Raw genomic sequence first — 19,961 nt, 5'->3', positions numbered from 1 at the left:
AGATTGAACGAGGTATTGGGATACCGACGATCGAATCTCGGGCAAGTAACATATCGATAGACAAAGGGAATAGCGTACGGGATTGTTTGAATCCTCGACATCGTGGTTCATCCGATGAGATCATCGTGGAGCATGTGGGAGCCAACATGGGTATCCAGATCCCGCTGTTGGTTATTGACCGGAGAGTCATCTCGGTCATGTCTGCTTGTCTCCCGAACCCGTAGGGTCTACACACTTAAGGTTCGGTGACGCTAGGGTTATGAAGATATGTATATGCAGTAACCCGAATGTTGTTCGGAGTCCCGGATGAGATCCCGGACGTCACGAGGAGTTCTGGAATGGTCCGGAGGTAAAGAATTATATATAGGAAATGCAGTTTCGGGCATCGGGACAAGTTTCGGTGTTATCGGTATTGTACCGGGACCACCGGAAGGGTCCCGGGGGCCCACCGGGTGGGGCCACCTGTCCCGGAGGGCCACATGGGCTGTAGGGGGTGCGCCTTGGCCTAGATGGGCCAAGGGCACCAGCCCCTATAGGCCCATGCGCCTACGGTTTTCCCCTAGGAGGAGTCCTAGTGGTGGAAGGCACCCCTAGGTGCCTTGGGGGGAGGGAAACCTCCCCTTGGCCGCCGCCCCCCTAGTAGATGCCATCTACTAGGGCCGGCGCCCCCCCTGGCACCCCTATATATAGTAGGGGGGAGAGGAGGGATTTCAGACCAGCCCCTGGCGCCTCCACCTCCCCCCCGTTACGTCTCTCCCTCGTAGTCTCGGCGAAGCCCTGCTGCTGTGACGCCCTGCATCCACCACCACGCCGTCGTGCTGCTGGATCTTCATCAACCTCTCCTTCCCCCTTGATGGATCAAGAAGGAGGAGACGTCTCCCGTCCCGTACGTGTGTTGAACGCGGAGGTGCCGTCCGTTCGGCGCTGGTCATCGGTGATTTGGATCACGTCGAGTACAACTACATCATCACCGTTCTTTTGAACGCTTCCGCTCGCGATCTACAAAGGTATGTAGATGCATCTAATCACTCGTTGCTAGATGAACTCCTAGATGATCTTGGTGAAACGAGTAGGAAAAGTTTTGTTTTCTGCAACGTTCCCCAACAGTGGCATCATGAGCTAGGTCTATGCGTAGTTCTTCTTGCGCGAGTAGAACATAATTTATTGTGGGCGTAGATTTGTCAACTTTCTTGCCGTTACTAGTCCTTTCTTGCTTTAGCGGTATTGTGGGATGAAGCGGCCCGGACCAACCTTACACGTACGCTTATGTGAGACCGGTTCCACCGACTAACATGCACTAGTTGCATAAGGTGGCTGGCGGGTGTCTGTCTCTCCTACTTTAGTTGGAGCGGAATCGATGAACAGGGTCCTTATGAAGGGTAAATAGAAGTTGACAAATCACGTTGTGGCTTTAACGTAGGTAAGAAAACGTTCTTGCTAGAACCCTAATTCAGCCACGTAAAACTTGCAACAACAATCAGAGGACGTCTAACTTGTTTTTGCAGCAAGTGGTTTGTGATATGATATGGCCAAAGTTGTGATGAATGATGAATGATCTATATGTGATGTATGATATGTTCATGCTATTGTAATAGGAATCACGACTTGCATGTCGATGAGTATGACAACCGGCAGGAGCCATAGGAGTTGTCTTTATTCTTTTATATGACCTGCGTGTCATCAAGAAACGCCATGTAAATTACTTTGCTTTATTGCTAAACGCGTTAGCCATAGTAGTAGAAGTAATAGTTGGCGAGCAACTTCATGGAGACACGATGATGGAGATCATGATGATGGAGATCATGGTGTCAAGCCGGTGACAAGATGATCATGGAGCCCCAAGATGGAGATCAAAGGAGCTGTGTGATATTGGCCATATCATGTCACGTTTATTATTTGATTGCATGTGATGTTTATCATGTTTTGCATCTTGTTTACTTAGAACGACGATAGTAAATAAGGTGATCCCTCATACTAATTTCAAGAAGTGTTCCCCCTAACTGTGCACCGTTGCGACAGTTCGCTGTTTCAAAACACCACGTGATGATCGGGTGTTTTATTCAGACGTTCACATACAACGGGTGTAAGACAGATTTACACATGCAAACACTTAGGTTGACTTGATGAGCCTAGCTTGTACAGACATGGCCTCGGAACACAGAAGACCGAAAGGTCGAGCATGAGTCGTATAGAAGATACGATCAACATGAAGATGTTCACCGATGTTGACTAGTCCGTCTCACGTGATGATCGGACACGGTCTAGTTTAACTCGGATCATGTAATACTTAGATGACTAGAGGGATGTCTAATCTAAGTGGGAGTTCACTAATAATTTGATTAGTTGAACTTAATTATCATGAACTTAGTCTAAATATTTTACAATATGTCTTGTAGATCAAATGGCCAACGTAGTCCTCAACTTCAACGCGTTCCTAGAGAAAACTAAGCTGAAAGACGATGGCAGCAACTATACGGACTGGGTCCGAAACCTGAGGATCATCCTCATAGCTGCCAAGAAAGATTATGTCCTACAAGCACCGCTTGGTGACGCACCCGTTCTCCCTGCAGAACAAGATGTTATGAACGCTTGGAAGGCACGTTTCGATGACTACTCCCTCGTTCAGTGCGGCATGCTTTACAGCCTAGAGCCGGGGCTCCAAAAGCGTTTTGAGAGACATGGAGCATATGAGATGTTCGAAGAGCTGAAAATGGTTTTCCAAGCTCATGCCCGGGTCGAGAGATATGAAGTCTCCGATAAATTCTTCAGCTGTAAGATGGAGGAAAACAGTTCTGTCAGTGAGCACATACTCACTATGTCTGGGTTGCATAACCGCTTGACTCAGCTGGGAGTTAATCTCCCGGATGATGCGGTCATTGACAGAATCCTCCAGTCGCTTCCACCAAGCTACAAGAGCTTTGTGATGAACTTTAATATGCAGGGGATGGAAAAGACCATTCCTGAAGTATTTGCTATGCTGAAATCAGCAGAGGTAGAAGTCAGGAAGGAACATCAAGTGTTGATGGTCAATAAAACCACTAAGTTCAAGAAAGGCAAGGGTAAAAAGAACTTCAAGAAGGACGGCAAAGAGGTTGCCGCGCCCGGTAAGCAAGCTGTCGGGAAGAAGCCAAAGAATGGACCCAAGCCCGAGACTGAGTGCTTTTATTGCAAGGGAAGCGGTCACTGGAAGCGGAACTGCCCTAAGTACTTAGCGGATAAGAAGGCCGGCAAAACAAAAGGTATATGTGATATACATGTAATTGATGTGTACCTTACTAGTGCCCGTAGTAGCTCCTGGGTATTTGATACCGGTGCAGTTGCTCACATTTGTAACTCAAAGCAGGGGCTGCGGAATAAGCGGAAACTGGCAAAGGACGAGGTGACGATGCGCGTCGGGAATGGTTCCAAGGTCAATGTGATCGCCGTCGGCACGCTACCTCTGCATCTCCCTTCGGGATTAGTTTTAAACCTTAATAATTGTTATTTAGTGCCAGCTTTGAGCATGAACATTGTATCAGGATCTCGTTTAATTCGAGATGGCTACTCTTTTAAATCTGAGAATAATGGTTGTTCCATTTTTATGAGAGATATGTTTTATGGTCATGCTCCTATGGTGAATGGTTTATTCTTTATGAATCTCGAACGTGATGCTACACATGTTCATAATGTGAGTACCAAAAGAAGTAAGGTTGATAATGATAGTCCCACATACCTGTGGCACTGTCGCCTTGGTCACATAGGTGTCAAACGCATGAAGAAGCTCCATGCTGATGGACTTTTAGAGTCTCTTGATTATGAATCATTTGACACATGCGAACCATGCCTTATGGGTAAAATGACCAAGACTCCGTTCTCAGGAACAATGGAGCGAGCAACCGACTTATTGGAAATCATACATACTGATGTGTGCGGTCCAATGAGTGTTGAGGCTCGCGGTGGCTATCGTTATGTTCTCACCCTCACTGATGATTTAAGTAGGTATGGGTATATCTACTTAATGAAACACAAGTCTGAAACCTTTGAAAAGTTCAAGGAATTTCAGAGTGAGGTTGAAAATCAACGTGACAGGAAAATTAAGTTTCTACGATCAGATCGTGGAGGAGAATACTTGAGTCACGAGTTTGGGGCACACTTAAGAAAATGTGGAATAGTTTCACAACTCACGCCGCTTGGAACACCTCAGCGTAATGGTGTGTCCGAACGTCGTAATCGCACTCTGTTAGATATGGTGCGATCTATGATGTCTCTTACCGATTTACCGCTTTCCTTTTGGGGCTATGCTTTAGAAACTGCCGCATTCACTTTAAATAGGGCTCCGTCGAAATCCGTTGAGACGACACCGTATGAATTATGGTTTGGGAAGAAACCTAAGCTGTCGTTTCTAAAAGTTTGGGGATGCGATGCTTATGTCAAGAAACTTCAACCTGAAAAGCTCGAACCCAAATCGGAAAAATGCGTCTTCATAGGGTACCCAAAAGAAACTATTGGGTACACCTTCTACCTAAGATCCGAAGGCAAGATCTTTGTTGCCAAGAATGGGTCCTTTCTGGAGAAAGAGTTTCTCTCGAAAGAAGTAAGTGGGAGGAAAGTAGAGCTTGATGAAGTATTACCTCTTGAACCGGAAAATGGCGCAACTCAAGAAAATGTTCCTGAGGTGCCTGCACCGACTAGAGAGGAAGTTAATGATAATGATCAAGATACTTCTGATCAAGCCCCTACTGAAATTCGAAGGTCCACAAGGACACGTTCCGCGCCAGAGTGGTACGGCAACCCTGTCTTGGAAATCATGCTGTTAGACAACGGTGAACCTTCGAACTATGAAGAAGCGATGGCGGGCCCGGATTCCGACAAATGGCTGGAAGCCATGAAATCCGAGATAGGATCCATGTATGAAAACAAAGTATGGACTTTGACTGACTTGCCCGTTGAGCGGCGAGCCATAGAAAATAAGTGGATCTTTAAGAAGAAGACAGACGCGGATGGTAATGTGACCATCTATAAAGCTCGGCTTGTCGCTAAGGGTTATCGACAAGTTCAAGGGGTTGACTACGATGAGACTTTCTCGCCGGTAGCGAAGCTGAATTCCGTCCGAATCATGTTAGCAATTGCCGCATTCTATGATTACGAAATATGGCAAATGGACGTCAAAACGGCATTCCTTAATGGTTTCCTTAAGGAAGAATTGTATATGATACAGCCGGAAGGTTTTGTCGATCCTAAGAATGCTGACAAAGTGTGCAAGCTCCAACGCTCGATTTATGGGCTGGTGCAAGCATCTCGGAGTTGGAACATTCGCTTTGATGAGATGATCAAAGCGTTTGGGTTTACACAGACTTATGGAGAAGCCTGCGTTTACAAGAAAGTGAGTGGGAGCTCTGTAGCATTTCTCATATTATATGTAGATGACATACTTTTGATGGGAAATGATATAGAACTCTTGGACAGCATCAAGGCCTACTTGAATAAAAGTTTTTCAATGAAGGACCTTGGAGAAGCTGCTTATATATTAGGCATCAAAATCTATAGAGATAGATCAAGACGCCTCATAGGTCTTTCACAAAGCACATATCTTGATAAGATATTGAAGAAGTTCAATATGGATCAATCCAAGAAGGGGTTCTTGCCTGTATTACAAGGTATGAAATTGAGCTCAGCTCAATATCCGACCACGGCAGAAGATATAGAAGAGATGAGCGTCATCCCCTATGGCTCAGCCATAGGTTCTTTTATGTATGCCATGCTGTGTACCAGACCTGATGTTAACCTTGCCGTAAGTTTGGTAGGAAGGTATCAAAGTAATCCCGGCAAGGAACACTGTACAGTGGTCAAGAATATCCTGAAGTACCTGAAAAGGACTAAGGAAATGTTTCTCGTTTATGGAGGTGACGAAGAGCTCGTCGTAAAGGGTTACGTCGACTCTAGCTTCGACACAGATCTGGATGACTCTAAGTCACAAGCCGGATACGTGTATATTTTGAATGGTGGGGCAGTAAGCTGGTGCAGTTGCAAGCAAAGCGTCGTGGCGGGATCTACATGTGAAGCGGAGTACATGGCAGCCTCGGAGGCAGCACATGAAGCAATATGGGTGAAGGAGTTCATCACCGACCTAGGAGTCATACCCAATGCGTCGGGGCCGATCAAGCTCTTCTGTGACAACACTGGCGCTATTGCACTTGCCAAGGAGCCCAGGTTTCACAAGAAGACAAGGCACATCAAGCGTCGCTTCAACTCCATTCGTGAAAATGTTCAAGATGGAGACATAGAGATTTGTAAAGTACATACGGACCTGAATATAGCAGATCCGTTAACTAAACCTCTCCCTAGAGCAAAACATGATCAACACCAGAATTCTATGGGTGTTCGATTCATCACAATGTAACTAGATTATTGACTCTAGTGCAAGTGGGAGACTGTTGGAAATATGCCCTAGAGGCAATAATAAAAGCATTATTATTATATTTCCTTGTTCGTGATAATTCTTCTCGAGCATCGGCGGATCTACGCGGGAGCCATGGGGGTGAGTGAGTTCATTGTCCTCTTTTCCTTGCCGGATCCTTTCTTTTCAGAGAGTTTGCACTTCACATCAAAATTGCATTTTTATGACTGTAAAAATTGCATCTTTGCGACTGAATCAAAATTGTATATTTGATAATTGCAGTTTTGGTATGGCAAAAACATATGCAAGTCTGTGTCTTTTATCATTGAAATTGCATCTTTGCAACTGTGTAGAAATTGCTTTACTAAGTCTGAAATCAACTCTTATTGATGTCCATGCCAATTGCAGAAAGGCAATAAAGATGACAGGCTCAGCGCATTGCCGGATGACATTCTGGTCAACATTTTTGACCGACTCAGTGTACGCGATGCTGCAAGAACCATCGTCCTCTCAAGTCGGTGGGGTCAGCTCTGCGCCAAGCTCTCTCGGCTTATAATAAGTTCTCTAGACTTCCTGCCCAAGGACGCGTCACGCAGCAGTGCCAACATCTCTGACGATGAATTGGTTCGGATCAATGCAGCCGTGGTTCAGGCAACAAAGAGCGTGCTGGCGCGCAGAAATCCAGGTGAACACACCATCGGCCTTCTGTCCATGACGTTCCACTTGGTAGATGATATCCCCATATCCATCGGGCACGCCGTTGGTCATGCCATGGCGACGCACCTAGTCAAGAATGCCAAATTTTGTGTTAGGACAAGGAAGGATGACGATGATGAAATTGATGATGATGAAGAACTGGTCATCTGGGAGAGACGATTCATGTTGTTCTTTGATGCTTCTCCAGTTGCATTTGGTGGTCTCACTAGTCTCAACATAGGGAATTTGAGATTTGGTGAGTCAGACATATCCAGCATCCTCACCACTTGCAAGCGGCTGAAGCGTATGCACTTGTACAATTGTGACTCTGGTGATCATAGCACCCTGCAGGTTGAACACGCTAATCTCAGTGAGCTTTGTATCGTATATTGTCGTCTCGAGCAAGTTAAGCTGAACTGGCTCCCTCAGCTCACAAGCATAGTCTTTGACGGTTGGATAGATTTCCAAGATCCACTGGTTCTTGGTCATGTTCCGTTGCTCGAGTCTGTAAGCCTCACAAATGTTGCCCTTAGTTACAACAAGATGGTCAAGTTAAGTAGGTTTCTTGGCAGTGCCTCTCCACGAGTTCTGAAGTTGGGGTTTAGGTCCGAAATGGTAAGCCAAGATTGTTGCTTTCCTAGCTGTGGCTTCACTTCTTCTCTGCTCTGGTCATCTTATCATGTGTATATTATTTGCAGATTTGGGTGCAGCCAGAATGTCCAACGCAAGATCTGGCATCTGTGTTCCGCCAACTAAGGTTTGTGAACCTTGTTAAACTTCCTGAAGGGTATGATCTCACCTGGACAATGTTTATTCTTGAAGCTGCACCCTTACTGAAGGAGCTATACATGACAGTATGTGCTTTCCTAAAGTTCTCTTTTAGCCACATGTGCTTGATATTAGTTTTTCATGGTTTTCTTACCACGTATTATATATGGCTAAAGACAGTTTATTTTTATCTTTGTCCTATTGCTGAGATGCAGGTCTGGGATGATTTGTGTTCAATGGAAATGGATGAGGAGAAGAGAAAAAAGGAATCGTATAGTGAGAACAAGGGTGTAGAGTGGAGCGCGGCTGCAGCTGATTTCCAACACCACAGTTTGGTCACACTCGTCATCTTTGGCTTTGAATCTGAAGATTATGCTGTTAATTATGTCAGACGTGTCATGGTGGCAGCGGTCAATCTAGAGGATGTGTTCCTCTATAGTAGGTTGGAGTTGGAGTGCGGCAACTGCCAGGACAAGAAGCCCACCAGGTTCGCCTGGACTAAAAGGCAGAAGATTTCACTGAAGAAGAGAATCACCGCGGGGATTGAGTCGTTTGCCATAATCCACTCCAACAAGACGATAAGGGCTGACCATCAAGCAAAAAAGCTTTACCCACAGTGCTCACACTTTGACGCAACAAGTGGTTGATTTAACAGTGAACTGTACTATCAACAGTGGTTGCTTTGAACTTTTGGAAGTGTTTGTTAGTACTTTGGTTATTAACAGTTCTCATTTTATTTTGGCCGTCTGAACTGTATTTTTCTGTTTTGTGTTACGATGAAAGGATGATGAGTACTGAATGATTGAGCCATTATAAAGTTAGAGGAAACATTTGGGCCATGAACGTGTCGTTGGTAGTTTCAAAACAAGAAACATGAATAGCATGACTTATCTTGCTAAACTACAGTATTTACAATGAAAATGCAGACCGGGAGCGGCACCAACCCACCTCTGCAAACATGGAAGCAGAGCAAATATAACTGTTGGGTATAAAAAAACTATAGAAGAAACATGCAATTATAGATAACTGTTGAACATCATGCTATTTCTCCCATGTGATTCTTGAATTTCGTCCGTACGATGCATCACACTATGACACTATCAGTTTGTGCTCTTGTGTACAACAGTTCGTTTTCACTGATCAAGTTAGAAGCATTGCCTCTCTATACTCACGAGCCGGCATCAATCAGAATATCAGATGAGAGTGGCCTTTGTAAAAGTACTCTTTACTTATTATTTTTTGAGACAAAGTACTCTTTAATTAGAGAGAAGAGATTTTTTTTTTGAGGGAATAGAGAGAAGAGATTTGGGAGACATAGTCGCGCCCTGGGCCAAGTTCGGACCTAGATGGGCTATTGATTTGCACGCACAGGCCCAGCTGCCCAAGGCCTGCAATCAACGCATCGCTGCTGATTGAGGGAAGCCGCACAGCCTGCCCACACCCGACCCGACCCGAGACCTAAATCGCCGCCACAGTTCCTCGCTACTGCGGCGACCGCCGTTCCCACCCCGCATCGGAGAGGAAGATCGCCGCGCCAGCGCCACCATCCCCGACCCTCGACCCCACCACGCTCGGCAGGTTCAGGTGTGTGCTAGTATAGTCTGTCTCCACCTCAACGAATTTCCTTCGCCTGATAGCGATTAGGCTGCAACGGGTAGATGATTAATTTTTTAAGCCCAGCTATCTGTCTCATCGGTGATAGCAGGCCGAAACCCAGAAACCCAGCAGCAGTGTGCGACGATCAGAAGCAGGCAGAAGGAGGCGATCCACGGCAGGCTCCATAGGCGGCAAGGCAAGGATGGTGAGTTTACTTCATCTCCCAGTTCAATTTTGGGTTCCGTCTCCCAGTTCTTCGCCATTCACGGCTGGAAGTTGGTTCCATCCCCTTCCACTCAAACAATGTTTGCTTAACGGACTGACCTTTGATGGATGTCTCAAACCAAATGCGAGTTTTGCAGCACATTTAGGCTAATTCTGCGAGGCACTAGTGTCTAAAAAAAAAACCCAGTTTGCAGCGTGTATTTTTCATATGTTGCGCTTTGTTCTCCCTGTTTTTGAAAACGGGCTAGTTGATATTCTTGTGTTTCAACTCTGTATGACTCAGTTAAGTTCAGAGAATCGATCTGCGTACTGTTAGTCTGCTTTCTCAGTTTACCTTTTCAATATTCATCAACCTTGTACATTTTGCATCTTTATTTTGCTTGGCTTAACTAATAATGTCCATGATTTAGGATGAGCAAGATGATAAAAACACAAAGGCTGAGCTGAAACTTTGCGGTGACATAGCTGTTAAGAGAAAGAATTACCGTGGCGCGTCCGCATTCTACAGCGAGGTTAGTATTGATGTGGATAAATTGTGCACGTGAGGAATACTCAATCTTTGTAGCATTACTTGTTGACCTGATGTGATGTATATATGGTTGTTTAATCTATCTCTTTTGTGTTCTTATCTTATAAAAATAAGGTGGAGAGTAAAAACAGTAGCATTTGTTTGTTTGGATTTATGTTCCTTACAATATGCATGTGCGCAAAACTTTTTTCACCTTTCCTGTAAACATACAAGGAGAGATTCTGCTTGTGTTGTACAGAGGGAGTATTTTATTATATGTTTTGGTATTGTTGACAGGACTTCCACCATTTGAATTATTTCAGTTGATAATCTGTCCAACTCTAAGCCAAATATCTATCTGCTACTCCGGACGAATTTGAGATGTACTCCCTCTGTAAATTAGTATAAGAGCGTTTAGATCACTATTTTAGTGATCTAAAAGCTCTTATATTAGTTTATGGAGGGAGTATTGTATATTCTTGTTGTCTGTAAACCTTTGATAGCCATTAAGGCATTAGCTCTGGCAACAGCACAAACAAATAACGCTTCAGCAGCCCTCTCTTATTTGAAAAAATAAGGCTTCAGCAGTCATAGGTCCAGAGGTTTGAGAAACCTCGGTTCTCAGGTTCATACTGATACCAACTTGAAGCATCACTAAATAAACCTGCTTGTCATTGCTGATATACTTGGAATCAGTATTGTCTTGTTAACCTGTATGTTATTGCTGATATACTTGGAATCACTATTGTCCTGTTAACCTGTATTTTATTGCTGATATGCAGGCAATTGAGCTGGACCCTAGTGATGCGACGCTGTACGCAAACAGGAGCCTTTGCTACCTGCAAATGACTGAAGCAGGTAAGGCATTGCGTGATGCTAACACCTGCATAAAACTGCGGCCCGAATGGTTAAAAGGTTACTACAGGAAAGGAGCTGCTCTCATGTCGTTCAAGGTGAGAATTCTAGTTTCCTGATCTGCACTTGTGTGTGTATGCCATCGCCTCCACTCGTATAATTTGCCTAGCTGTCCATCTTTAGGAGTACAAAGAAGCATGTGACGCATTCGAGGCCGGACTGAAACTGGACCCTGGAAACACCGAGATGGAGAAAGTATTGCAGTAAGCTCCTAAATTATGTTTCAGCCTTTTCTAATAAGAAGGAAACTCCAACTCCTCCTTTGTTTCTTGAATTGAAATGCTTGTGTTTGTGAGGGTAAAATATAATTGATGCCTAAATTGAAGGGCTGACAAACCAGTTTTGTTTTTTCCCTGGTTGCAGGGAGGCAGTTGAGGCGATGAAAAAGGATGACATGGCCAAAAAAAGAGAAAATGCTTCAAGCCATCCAGCTAGAGAAAAACAGGCACGCAAAGGGCGTGGCCGCAACACCCGTTGAGCTGCTCCAACAACGTACGTAGGGGATTGTACTAAGCCACAGCCAGCCACCGCTTGCATCACTATGGATTTGACTGAATTTCACACAATATTGAGGAAATGTACACTGTAGCTGTGAGACTGTGAGATTGCTTTTTCAATTGCACCGTTTGCAATGACCACTTCCATTGCAACTTGGTCCAGTTTTATCACCAAAACTGGCAGCTATCTGTTAGCCTAGCTATCACCGATATTAGCAGCTATCTGTCATCCTATTTATCGTCAAATGTACTCGGTATGTATGATCTTATGGCTCATGATGTGCTAGAGCTCTCAGAAATCAGAATTTCGTTTGTACGATGCATCACACTATGACGCTATCAGTTTGTGATCCTGTGTACAACAGTTCGTTTTCACTGATCAAGTTAGAAGCATTGCCTCTCTATACTCACGAGCCGGCATCAATCAGAATATCAAATGGCACTACAAAAAAAAAACCTCACTCACTATCCGTGGCCAGCTCCTCGTAGAGGTCGGAGCCCAAGTGGCTGCCGGAGCTCGACATCTCGTAGGATTCGATCAGAATTGGGGAGGGGAGAGGAGGGGACGGAGCAAGAGAGGACAGTGGAGTGAGCTATGGTTCGGAGAGGGGACGAATTGGGATTTTTTATGGGGACAACGTGGGGTCGGTGGTGGGCCAGGCTGACATGGAGGACGTGCCCGGGCCGCCCAATATTTGGGCTAGATATGAGGGGTGCCGGACAGCCGGGCGTTTGGTTGGTGGGGTTGAATGGAGTGTAATGACTAGGGTTTGGTCCAGGAAACAGTTGGGGATGAATATATGTGAGGTCGGGTGGGCCAATTTGGGCCGGATACGATGTGGCGAACGCGCCAGTCGGTCCGGGCATTTGAGATCGGTCTGAGCCCTCTTAGAGATTCCAATACAAGTACATACAAGAAAAATGAGTGAATATACACTCTAAAATATGTCTTATACATCGTGCGATGTAATTTATATTGAAATATCTAAAAGGTCTATATCTAGAAACTCATGGAGATATTTAAATCAACGTACTTGAAAAATTTCTAAGGATGGGAGGAGGCAGGCATCCTAATTTTTCTTATGAAAAGGATCAGATTTATTCTAAAAATTCATCGGAAGTACAAAAGCACCTAAAAACATAATAAAAATCACATCGAGATTCATAGACCATGGAACGATCATTTCCGCCGTCAAAACGAGTCGCCAACGTGCCGTTGTCGCGGCTCCCATGCCGGAGCTGGACTAACCTTGTCGATGATTGTCGAGGAATCTTCGTGCACATGCCCCTAAGGACCAGCGCTTGGAGCCGTGGTCATCGCCTTTGAATCCTTAATTGATCTAAAGAACCTGACATCAAATAGTGCCGTTGCGTACGCACGACGAAAAACCCTAATCTCTCTGCCCTGAGAAGCCGGTAGGAATTTACGCTAAAACTCCGTCTAATCCGTTCCAATGGACAAACTTGAGGAGGGTCGGAAGCCAGAAGACTGACTCGAAAAACAAGCGCCGCATTCGTCCAAACGACACCACTACGCTAAAAACCCTACCTATCTACTAACAGAAGCCGAGACACCAGAAATCCCCTCCCGACACTAGCCGCCGGAGCGGCAGGCGGACGGGAGGCGAATCCACGGGCTCCCCGACGGAGATCGAGGGGAGAAAGGTTTTCCGTAGTTGCCATGGAGGGGGGGGGGGGGGGATAAAATATATTGCATCCTAATCTTTACTTTTCATATTCCTTTTGATTTGAAATTTTTGTAAAGTGAATGGGCCGTTTGTTGTTCTAGGAGAATGCGCACGAGGTGGTCCTCTGCATTTTGGTCCTTTGGAGCGACTTCAATATTCGTCGCCGCTTCTTCTGCTTCCCAAACCCCCACAACTCTCGACTCTCCGAGGCGGCGGCAAAGCGACGGCGGTTCGAGGCGGCACAGCCCGTCGCCGGCGGCAATGGAGTGCGCAGACTTTAGAGTTGCGCTCGGCTTCGAGAGAGCCATTCGACGCGACCGTCCGTACGGCGGGTACCCACGCCTCCCGAGCGAGGGCTCGCCGCAGATGGCCTTCTTCGACGCGGCCTTCCAGGGCGACCTTCCCCGCCTCAGGGGTGAGCGACCTCCCCCTCGATCCAATCCGTCAACCGTCTGCCCGCGCGCCGCCCCCTCCCTCCCTCCAATGCCGCCTCGCGTCTGCTAGGGTTTTGGTTTGGGGGGAATGGACGGGGCGGTCCGCGCGTGCGTCTGCTCCTTTCGCTCTGCAATGTAGCGCCGCCGTCCATGTCTCTCACATCAGATTTCTCCGTGTTGTATTGAAGAGCTGGCGAGCGGCAGGGACGCCAAGGGGATGGCCTGGCTTGCCGATGTGTGTCTCGTCGGCGCGGGCCCTTTCCAGACCGCGGCACGCTTGGGGAAACTGGACGCCGTCAGGTGCATGGTGGAGGAGCTGGGCTTCGATGTCAATGCTGGCAGCCAAGCCGGTATGCGCGCGCTTTCTCCGTGCTGGTTGATTCCGTGTTCTTGTTACGGTTATGCTCGATTTCGCAATGTTGCTAGTGTGCGCCATCTTTCAGTTTGTGTGTATATTTCAGTAAAATTCAGCGCATCAGTTTCAGATACTCTAAGAAGCACTAGTTACTTGTTTGTGATTTTATATTGGCAGGTGTAACTGCTTTGGCTGCTGCTGCAGCGGATGGAAGAATGCATGTTATGAGGTACCTTCTGGACAAGGGGGGCGATCCGAATAAGCCAGCCAATTCAGGCCATTATCCTCTTCAGCATGCTGCAAAACATGGTCACTTCTGCGCGAACACTAAGCTTTCTGTATTTAGACTTGTTTACCAGTTAGTTGGTTGCTGTGCAAACAAGATTTGAAGGAGCGACTCGTTGTTCTCCTGAACAGTCTTCAACTCCTCACTAATGCAATTTGATCATTTGTGTGGCTTCTAGTTTTTGTTCTATCTTAGATGCTGAATTCTTGCACTTCTACCAGAAGTGTAGTTTATAAGAAATCGATTTGGCTATTTTGCACAGTTCATGCTGATTTTTGGTGCTATCCAACCCTGTAAGCTTACAAATTACATTTCAAACCCTCACTGAGGCGATGTTCAGTCTGGTTCTGATAATTAGCAAACTAGTATTCCTACTTCTTTTATTCTATTTTCATGGCATATTAGATGAACTTGGTCATGTGACTTTAGCAGATGGTGTCATTTACAGTTTCAGTTCAGTTTGTTCTCCCTACGAATTAATACGCCCGGTCCCCAGTAAACAAAGCTAACACGTCTGGTCTTATTTTGTGTTTGTGTCTCATTATTATAACAAAACGATAACATATGTATGGTCTTATTTGTTCTCCCTGTGGATTAATACTTTGCTCTTATTTTGTGCTTGTTCTTTTCAGTTCTATAGCATTGGCATGTCCCTTATAAATGAAAAAGCAACGACAATGCCTTTCAATCCCAATCAAGTTTGGGTAGACTAGAGTTGAAACCTATAAGATCTCGAAACCTAGTTATGGTTCTGGCACTTGGATAGCTAACTTCCATGCACCCCTGTTTATGACACCCCTATCCTATCCATGTCGTGTCTCTTAAATAGTTTCACCAAAATAATCATGACGTTGCTAACTGATGCCTGGCCTCTAGCCAAGGCATGCAGGTGGTGGTTCTTGATGATGTTTAAGAATACATTTCTTTTGTTGTGCAAGAAATGCTTATTTTTCATTGTAACATTAACTTGTTTTTTTTTTCTGCACCATGTCTAGGGCGTGATGAAGCAGCACAATTGTTGCTATCTAGAGGAGCTAGTATTGATGTAGCTTATATTGGTCTGACACCACTACATTTCGCTGCTGGCTATGGGATGATTGGTGTCATGAAAGTTCTGTTGGAGCACCATGCAGATGTAATGAGTATATTTCATGTTTTTGTATCTGTGCTTTATATGCTACCTTGTTAGGATGCAGATTCATCATCATTTAGTATGTTGGATTGCGGTTCCACGCCTTAATCTTATCACAGCCTTTTATCATAGCTGTAGATTTTCATCTCTTATATTTCTAAGTTCTAACTAATATTAGTTCAAAATCACATATAGAGTAGTTAGCTAAAATGGCGGTTCAAATGGCTTTTCCGCAGGTCATACTTCATGCTACTCTGTACCATTGCTTACTTTTCCTAGCTGTGTGATCTTCAATTCTTTCATGATGTTATAGCAGATATTTATGTCAAATGTACAGCTTGTGATCCCCTTGTTCATATGCAGAAGCTGGATAGATTCCTGCTTTAACATGTGTATTTCTTATTTGATTAGCATAGTGTATTCTGTCTTGTACTATTACTATGTCATAAACACTGGTTAGGTTGACAGAACTGTCTTTCCAGCTGAGGCTTAGCAATCTACTCCCTCCGTTCCGAATTACTTGTCGCGGGTATGGATGTATCTAGATGTATTTTAGTTCTAGATACATCTATTTCTACGATGAGTAATTTGAAACGGAGGGAGTATATAAAATATTTATTGCAAACTGTCATTAGCATGGCCAATGATATTTCTGTCATCCCACTTCCAGATAAAAGGAGAATCATGAGAACAGAAACATGTTGTGTGTCTCTATTCTAATTTCCATCTATTATTTTTAAGCATTCAATATCTGCCTATACTGAAGTTGATATTTTACACTAAAGATTTTCTGTAATGAAAAATGTAGCCGAACAAGGTCTCAGAAGAGGGAAGTACTCCGCTGACTGAAGCACTTCATGGTACCGATTCAGGAGTACCTGAATCTACTTCACTGAAGTGTGTCAAGCTGCTTGTGGAGGTCTGGTAACTGTCCACCTTGACCTCATGTTAATACATATAGTTTTCTTATGATATTAATCTATCACATGCATTGCATAGTCCATAACTTTTGATTTTATATGATCCATATCTACAGGCAGGCGCAGATGTAAATTCTGCTAATAGTGAAACTCCGTTGGTAATAGCAAAACGTTATGGCTTAACTGATTGTGTCAAGTACCTGTCAAAGGTTGGTGCAGACCCTAATATCACACATATTTGTGTGAGTTTTGTTGCATTTTTACCTGATTGTGTCTTCTAGTGCTTGCAGTTTTCTTAGTCACTGCCATTATCTAGGGGATCGGGGACATATCTAGCATGTAACACCTATTTCCTACTATTTCGGTTCTCACATGCAAATCTACCCCTGAGTCATCTGATGAAGTAAATCATGTATCGCCCCTTGATCAAACGACTAATCCTCTCAGATCTTATCTGTCACTGAGCAAGATTGTTTCTTATTCCCTCCAGTCCTTGACAATTGAGGATTTGGTCTGATTTACTTCAGAAATTTGATTTGTACTGGTAGTGCTCAAGGTTAGTAATATCCCTATATTATAAATATAGAGTACAATAGAAATCTCCCTTGGATGCAATAAATCTCAACCAAACCACTCATTCCATCTTAGGACTCCTAATTGGATATGAACTCTGGAATACTTGGGTGCAGTTGATGCTGGGTTGGATATAACTAAGATAAGAACTCCCTTATTAACATGGGTGTGTGGTCTTCGCCGGTTTCCCTTAATTAACCGATGCATGTATGGTTTTTGGGTCCGGTTTCCCTTATTAACCGGACCAACTCTCTTCTTCTATATGCAAATGCGGGAGCTCCCCGCCCTCTGACGAGGTTTCGTCAAAAAAGATAAGAACTCCTAGTTTGACACAAACTCTTCCTACATACTCCCTTGGTAAATACTCCCTCCGTCCCACAATATAAGACGTTTTTGCAAGCTATGTTAGCTTGCAAAAACGTTCTTATATTATGAGACAGAGGGAGTACCATTTAGGGGTGCTTTAGCTCCTATGTAGCTTATTTTGGGGCTGTCACTTTTTGCCGTAGCCCACTATTTTTAACTTAGGTAACTACTAACAGAGCTCAGGAGCGCTTGCTCCTGGCTCAAAAAAGTATCTTTCATCATTTTGAATGAGAGATGGACATGAGTGAGTGTTATATGTAGACTTCAATTTTGATGCAAAGACGTGCATTTCGTTGCCCAGTGGAAAATCCGTCCCAAACTCTATCCTCTAATTATCTGTCTACAACTGTTCGGCTTGGTTAAACAAACAGTTCAACCTAGTTGGTTATGAGTCTTCCGTTGTTATATGAAGTTTCATCATCAAACAATGTCTTTTTTGGCACAAAAAGAAACTTCTTTAATCTTCAGTGAACATTGTACATTTTGTATGTATATTTTGCTTGTCTTATTAATTTGTCTCTATGATTTAGGTTAAGCATGAAAAAAATACAAATCTTCAGTTGAAATCATATGCCGAGAAAGCTATTAAGAGAAAGGACTACCATGGCGCGTCAAAGTTCTACACCGAGGTTAGTAGTGATCTGAAGAATGATGTATGAGTATTCGTTATGCTCCTCAAGGTCTTTGCAAGATGCATATCAGCATACGCATGAAACTTCTACACTACACCTTATTCTCTCATTATACAAACATTGGGGTTTCTGTTTCAAAATATCTGTTCATTGATGGAATCAAGAGTGTACTTATTTGACAGTCTCCAGGTATAATATGTCTAGATATAAGCCAAGTAACTCTGTGAAGTACAATGATAGTTGAATCCACGACAGTATTATAAGATCTCCACTCTCCAGCCAAGTCTGGACACATGTTATGTTGTTTGGAAACCTTCAACAGCCATGAGCCCATGACACAGACATGGCTGCTGGGAACGGTTCAAATCAGTTTCAGCAGCTCTCTCGAAATATTGGTTCTCAGTTTCAGTTCAGAACCATCATAAATTGTGAACAGCCCTAATGATATTGATGATAGTCACAGGCATGGACTTACGGAACCAATGTTGTCTTGTTAACTTGGGTAAAGGCTCTTGTCAGGCATACATAAGTAGCCATGTGCAAGTTATAACAGACATATGCCGTTCCGTTCTTTCGCTATAAAGACCTGTTTGCTTATGACAATGACACGTCCCTCACCATTTTCAATTCTCTGTTTTGATGTAGGCGATTGAGCTGGACCCTAGTGATGCAACTCTGTACTCAAACAGGAGCCTTTGCTACCTGCAAATGACTGAAGCAGATAAGGCTGTGCGCGATGCTAACACTTGCATAAAACTGCGGCCCGAATGGATCAAAGGTTACTACAGGAAAGGCGCTGCTCTCCTGTCGCTCGAGGTCAGATAAGTCACAGATTACTCACCCTGCACTTGGTTGCATGGCATCTCCCTGTATACACACACTATAATCTGCCGACCTCCCATTGGTAGGACTACAAAGGAGCTAGTGATGCATTCATGGCTGGGCTGCAGGTGGACCCTGAAAATGTTGAGATGGAGAAAGCGTTCATGTAAGCTATCCTGACTCGTGCTCCTCTTTCCAAGAATCTCTCCAGTGATGTGACCTTGTTGGGTTTTGATAAGTTCGCTAGTATATGTACACTTTGGTTTCTTTTTTTCTCCGTGTAGTACATGATCGCTACCAATTTAGAGTGGTGGGAGAGACGGAACCGAGAATCCCGCTTCGTGTTTGTTGATGCGCATTTGCGGACTGCTCTAACCCGGGCGCCGATGAGGGAACTAACTTGACTTGGCTCATGTTTGCAGGGAAGCAATTGAGGGAATTAAGAAGGACCACTTGGCTGGAAAAGGCTCCAAGCCATCTGATTAGAGGAAAACCGTCGATCGCCCTGCCCTGTTTCGTGTAAATATCTATCCTAGTGCTAGCCTGCCAGGAAACGTACTTATCTTCTTTTGGGTACCGTAGTGGTAGTGAGATGGCACTCGGTGACTAGTCGATCACTCTGGTTCGTGTGTCAATGGCGCTGTTGCAGAATGCCCTAGTAGACCCGGTCGAGTGGAAGTGGAATTTTCGTTTCCTGTCTGCAGCGAAGGAGGACCACCACGTTTGTCATCTCAATGGGCATTGTTCCTTAGTTTGTGTACTGTCTGTTGTGATCCGTTCGTCGATAGAAGTTTCTGTTGTTGGGCGAACCGATCCATCCGTTCGTCGATAGAAGTTTCTGTTGTTGGGCGAACCGATCCATCCGTTCGTCGATAGAAGTTTCTGTTGTTGGGCGAACCGATCCATCGAGCTTCTCTGCGGGTGGTAGCTCGCTGTGCTTTGTGGAATCTCGGGGACTTTGAAACTGCCCTAGTGTAGACGAAGATGTCCGTTATGCGGCCCATTCCAATTTTCAGCATGAGTCATGGACTGCTGGGAATGGTAAACCCTCTGTCCTGGGATATCATCCAGATCTGGTCCTCAGTCTCCACTGATGACCCCTAACGCCAAATGCTCCCTCCCAGAAATTTGGAAGCAGATAAGTATTCTCCAACAAAAGATGGCCTAGAATA

General features: G+C 44.6%; 3 protein-coding genes across 4 annotated transcripts; all 3 read left to right on the top strand.

The window, feature by feature from the left end:
* The first annotated feature begins 6,511 nt into the window (after positions 1-6,511).
* LOC123083969 (uncharacterized) lies at positions 6,512-8,487 on the top strand. Its single transcript, XM_044505808.1, has 4 exons — positions 6,512-6,517; positions 6,785-7,687; positions 7,771-7,926; positions 8,056-8,487. The coding sequence occupies exons 1-4, from the start codon at positions 6,512-6,514 to the stop codon at positions 8,485-8,487; spliced, it is 1,497 nt and encodes a 498-aa protein (XP_044361743.1).
* A 759-nt stretch (positions 8,488-9,246) lies between these two features.
* Positions 9,247-11,907, top strand: LOC123087292 (protein STIP1 homolog). Of its 2 annotated transcripts, none has more exons than XM_044509271.1 (6): positions 9,247-9,424; positions 9,546-9,641; positions 10,072-10,173; positions 10,952-11,122; positions 11,208-11,287; positions 11,448-11,907. In XM_044509271.1, the coding sequence occupies exons 2-6, from the start codon at positions 9,639-9,641 to the stop codon at positions 11,560-11,562; spliced, it is 471 nt and encodes a 156-aa protein (XP_044365206.1). In that variant the 5' UTR covers positions 9,247-9,424; positions 9,546-9,638; the 3' UTR covers positions 11,563-11,907. The 2 variants fall into 2 exon arrangements, with proteins under 2 accessions (XP_044365206.1, XP_044365207.1); XM_044509272.1 differs by having other exon boundaries at positions 9,280-9,424; positions 9,521-9,641.
* A 1,501-nt stretch (positions 11,908-13,408) lies between these two features.
* Positions 13,409-19,524, top strand: LOC123087290 (ankyrin-1). The gene is made up of 10 exons (XM_044509266.1): positions 13,409-13,684; positions 13,892-14,053; positions 14,236-14,367; positions 15,340-15,479; positions 16,285-16,395; positions 16,513-16,605; positions 17,866-17,964; positions 18,613-18,783; positions 18,876-18,955; positions 19,212-19,524. The coding sequence occupies exons 1-10, from the start codon at positions 13,531-13,533 to the stop codon at positions 19,273-19,275; spliced, it is 1,206 nt and encodes a 401-aa protein (XP_044365201.1). The 5' UTR covers positions 13,409-13,530; the 3' UTR covers positions 19,276-19,524.
* The last annotated feature ends 437 nt before the right edge of the window (positions 19,525-19,961 follow it).

Source organism: Triticum aestivum, chromosome 4A, assembly GCF_018294505.1.
Source record: "Triticum aestivum cultivar Chinese Spring chromosome 4A, IWGSC CS RefSeq v2.1, whole genome shotgun sequence".
Lineage (NCBI taxonomy): Eukaryota > Viridiplantae > Streptophyta > Magnoliopsida > Poales > Poaceae > Triticum > Triticum aestivum.
The sequence above is the reverse complement of the archived record's forward strand: the minus strand, read 5'-3'. Positions and strand labels throughout refer to the sequence as shown.

What these genes read in the sequence shown, in the direction of transcription:
- LOC123083969 (XM_044505808.1), top strand. An exon ending in TGGGGTTTAGGTCCGAAATG is followed by an intron (nt 7,688 to 7,770) that starts GTAAGCCAAGAT and finishes TATTATTTGCAG; the next exon opens with ATTTGGGTGCAGCCAGAATG. An exon ending in TGAAGGAGCTATACATGACA is followed by an intron (nt 7,927 to 8,055) that starts GTATGTGCTTTC and finishes GCTGAGATGCAG; the next exon opens with GTCTGGGATGATTTGTGTTC.
- LOC123087290 (XM_044509266.1), top strand. Translation starts at nt 13,531, where the DNA reads ATGGAGTGCGCAGACTTTAGAGTTGCGCTCGGCTTCGAGAGAGCCATT. An exon ending in GTGTCAAGCTGCTTGTGGAG is followed by an intron (nt 16,396 to 16,512) that starts GTCTGGTAACTG and finishes CCATATCTACAG; the next exon opens with GCAGGCGCAGATGTAAATTC. An exon ending in GTGTCAAGTACCTGTCAAAG is followed by an intron (nt 16,606 to 17,865) that starts GTTGGTGCAGAC and finishes TCTATGATTTAG; the next exon opens with GTTAAGCATGAAAAAAATAC.
- LOC123087292 (XM_044509271.1), top strand. An exon ending in CGTCCGCATTCTACAGCGAG is followed by an intron (nt 10,174 to 10,951) that starts GTTAGTATTGAT and finishes GCTGATATGCAG; the next exon opens with GCAATTGAGCTGGACCCTAG. An exon ending in GAGATGGAGAAAGTATTGCA is followed by an intron (nt 11,288 to 11,447) that starts GTAAGCTCCTAA and finishes CCCTGGTTGCAG; the next exon opens with GGAGGCAGTTGAGGCGATGA.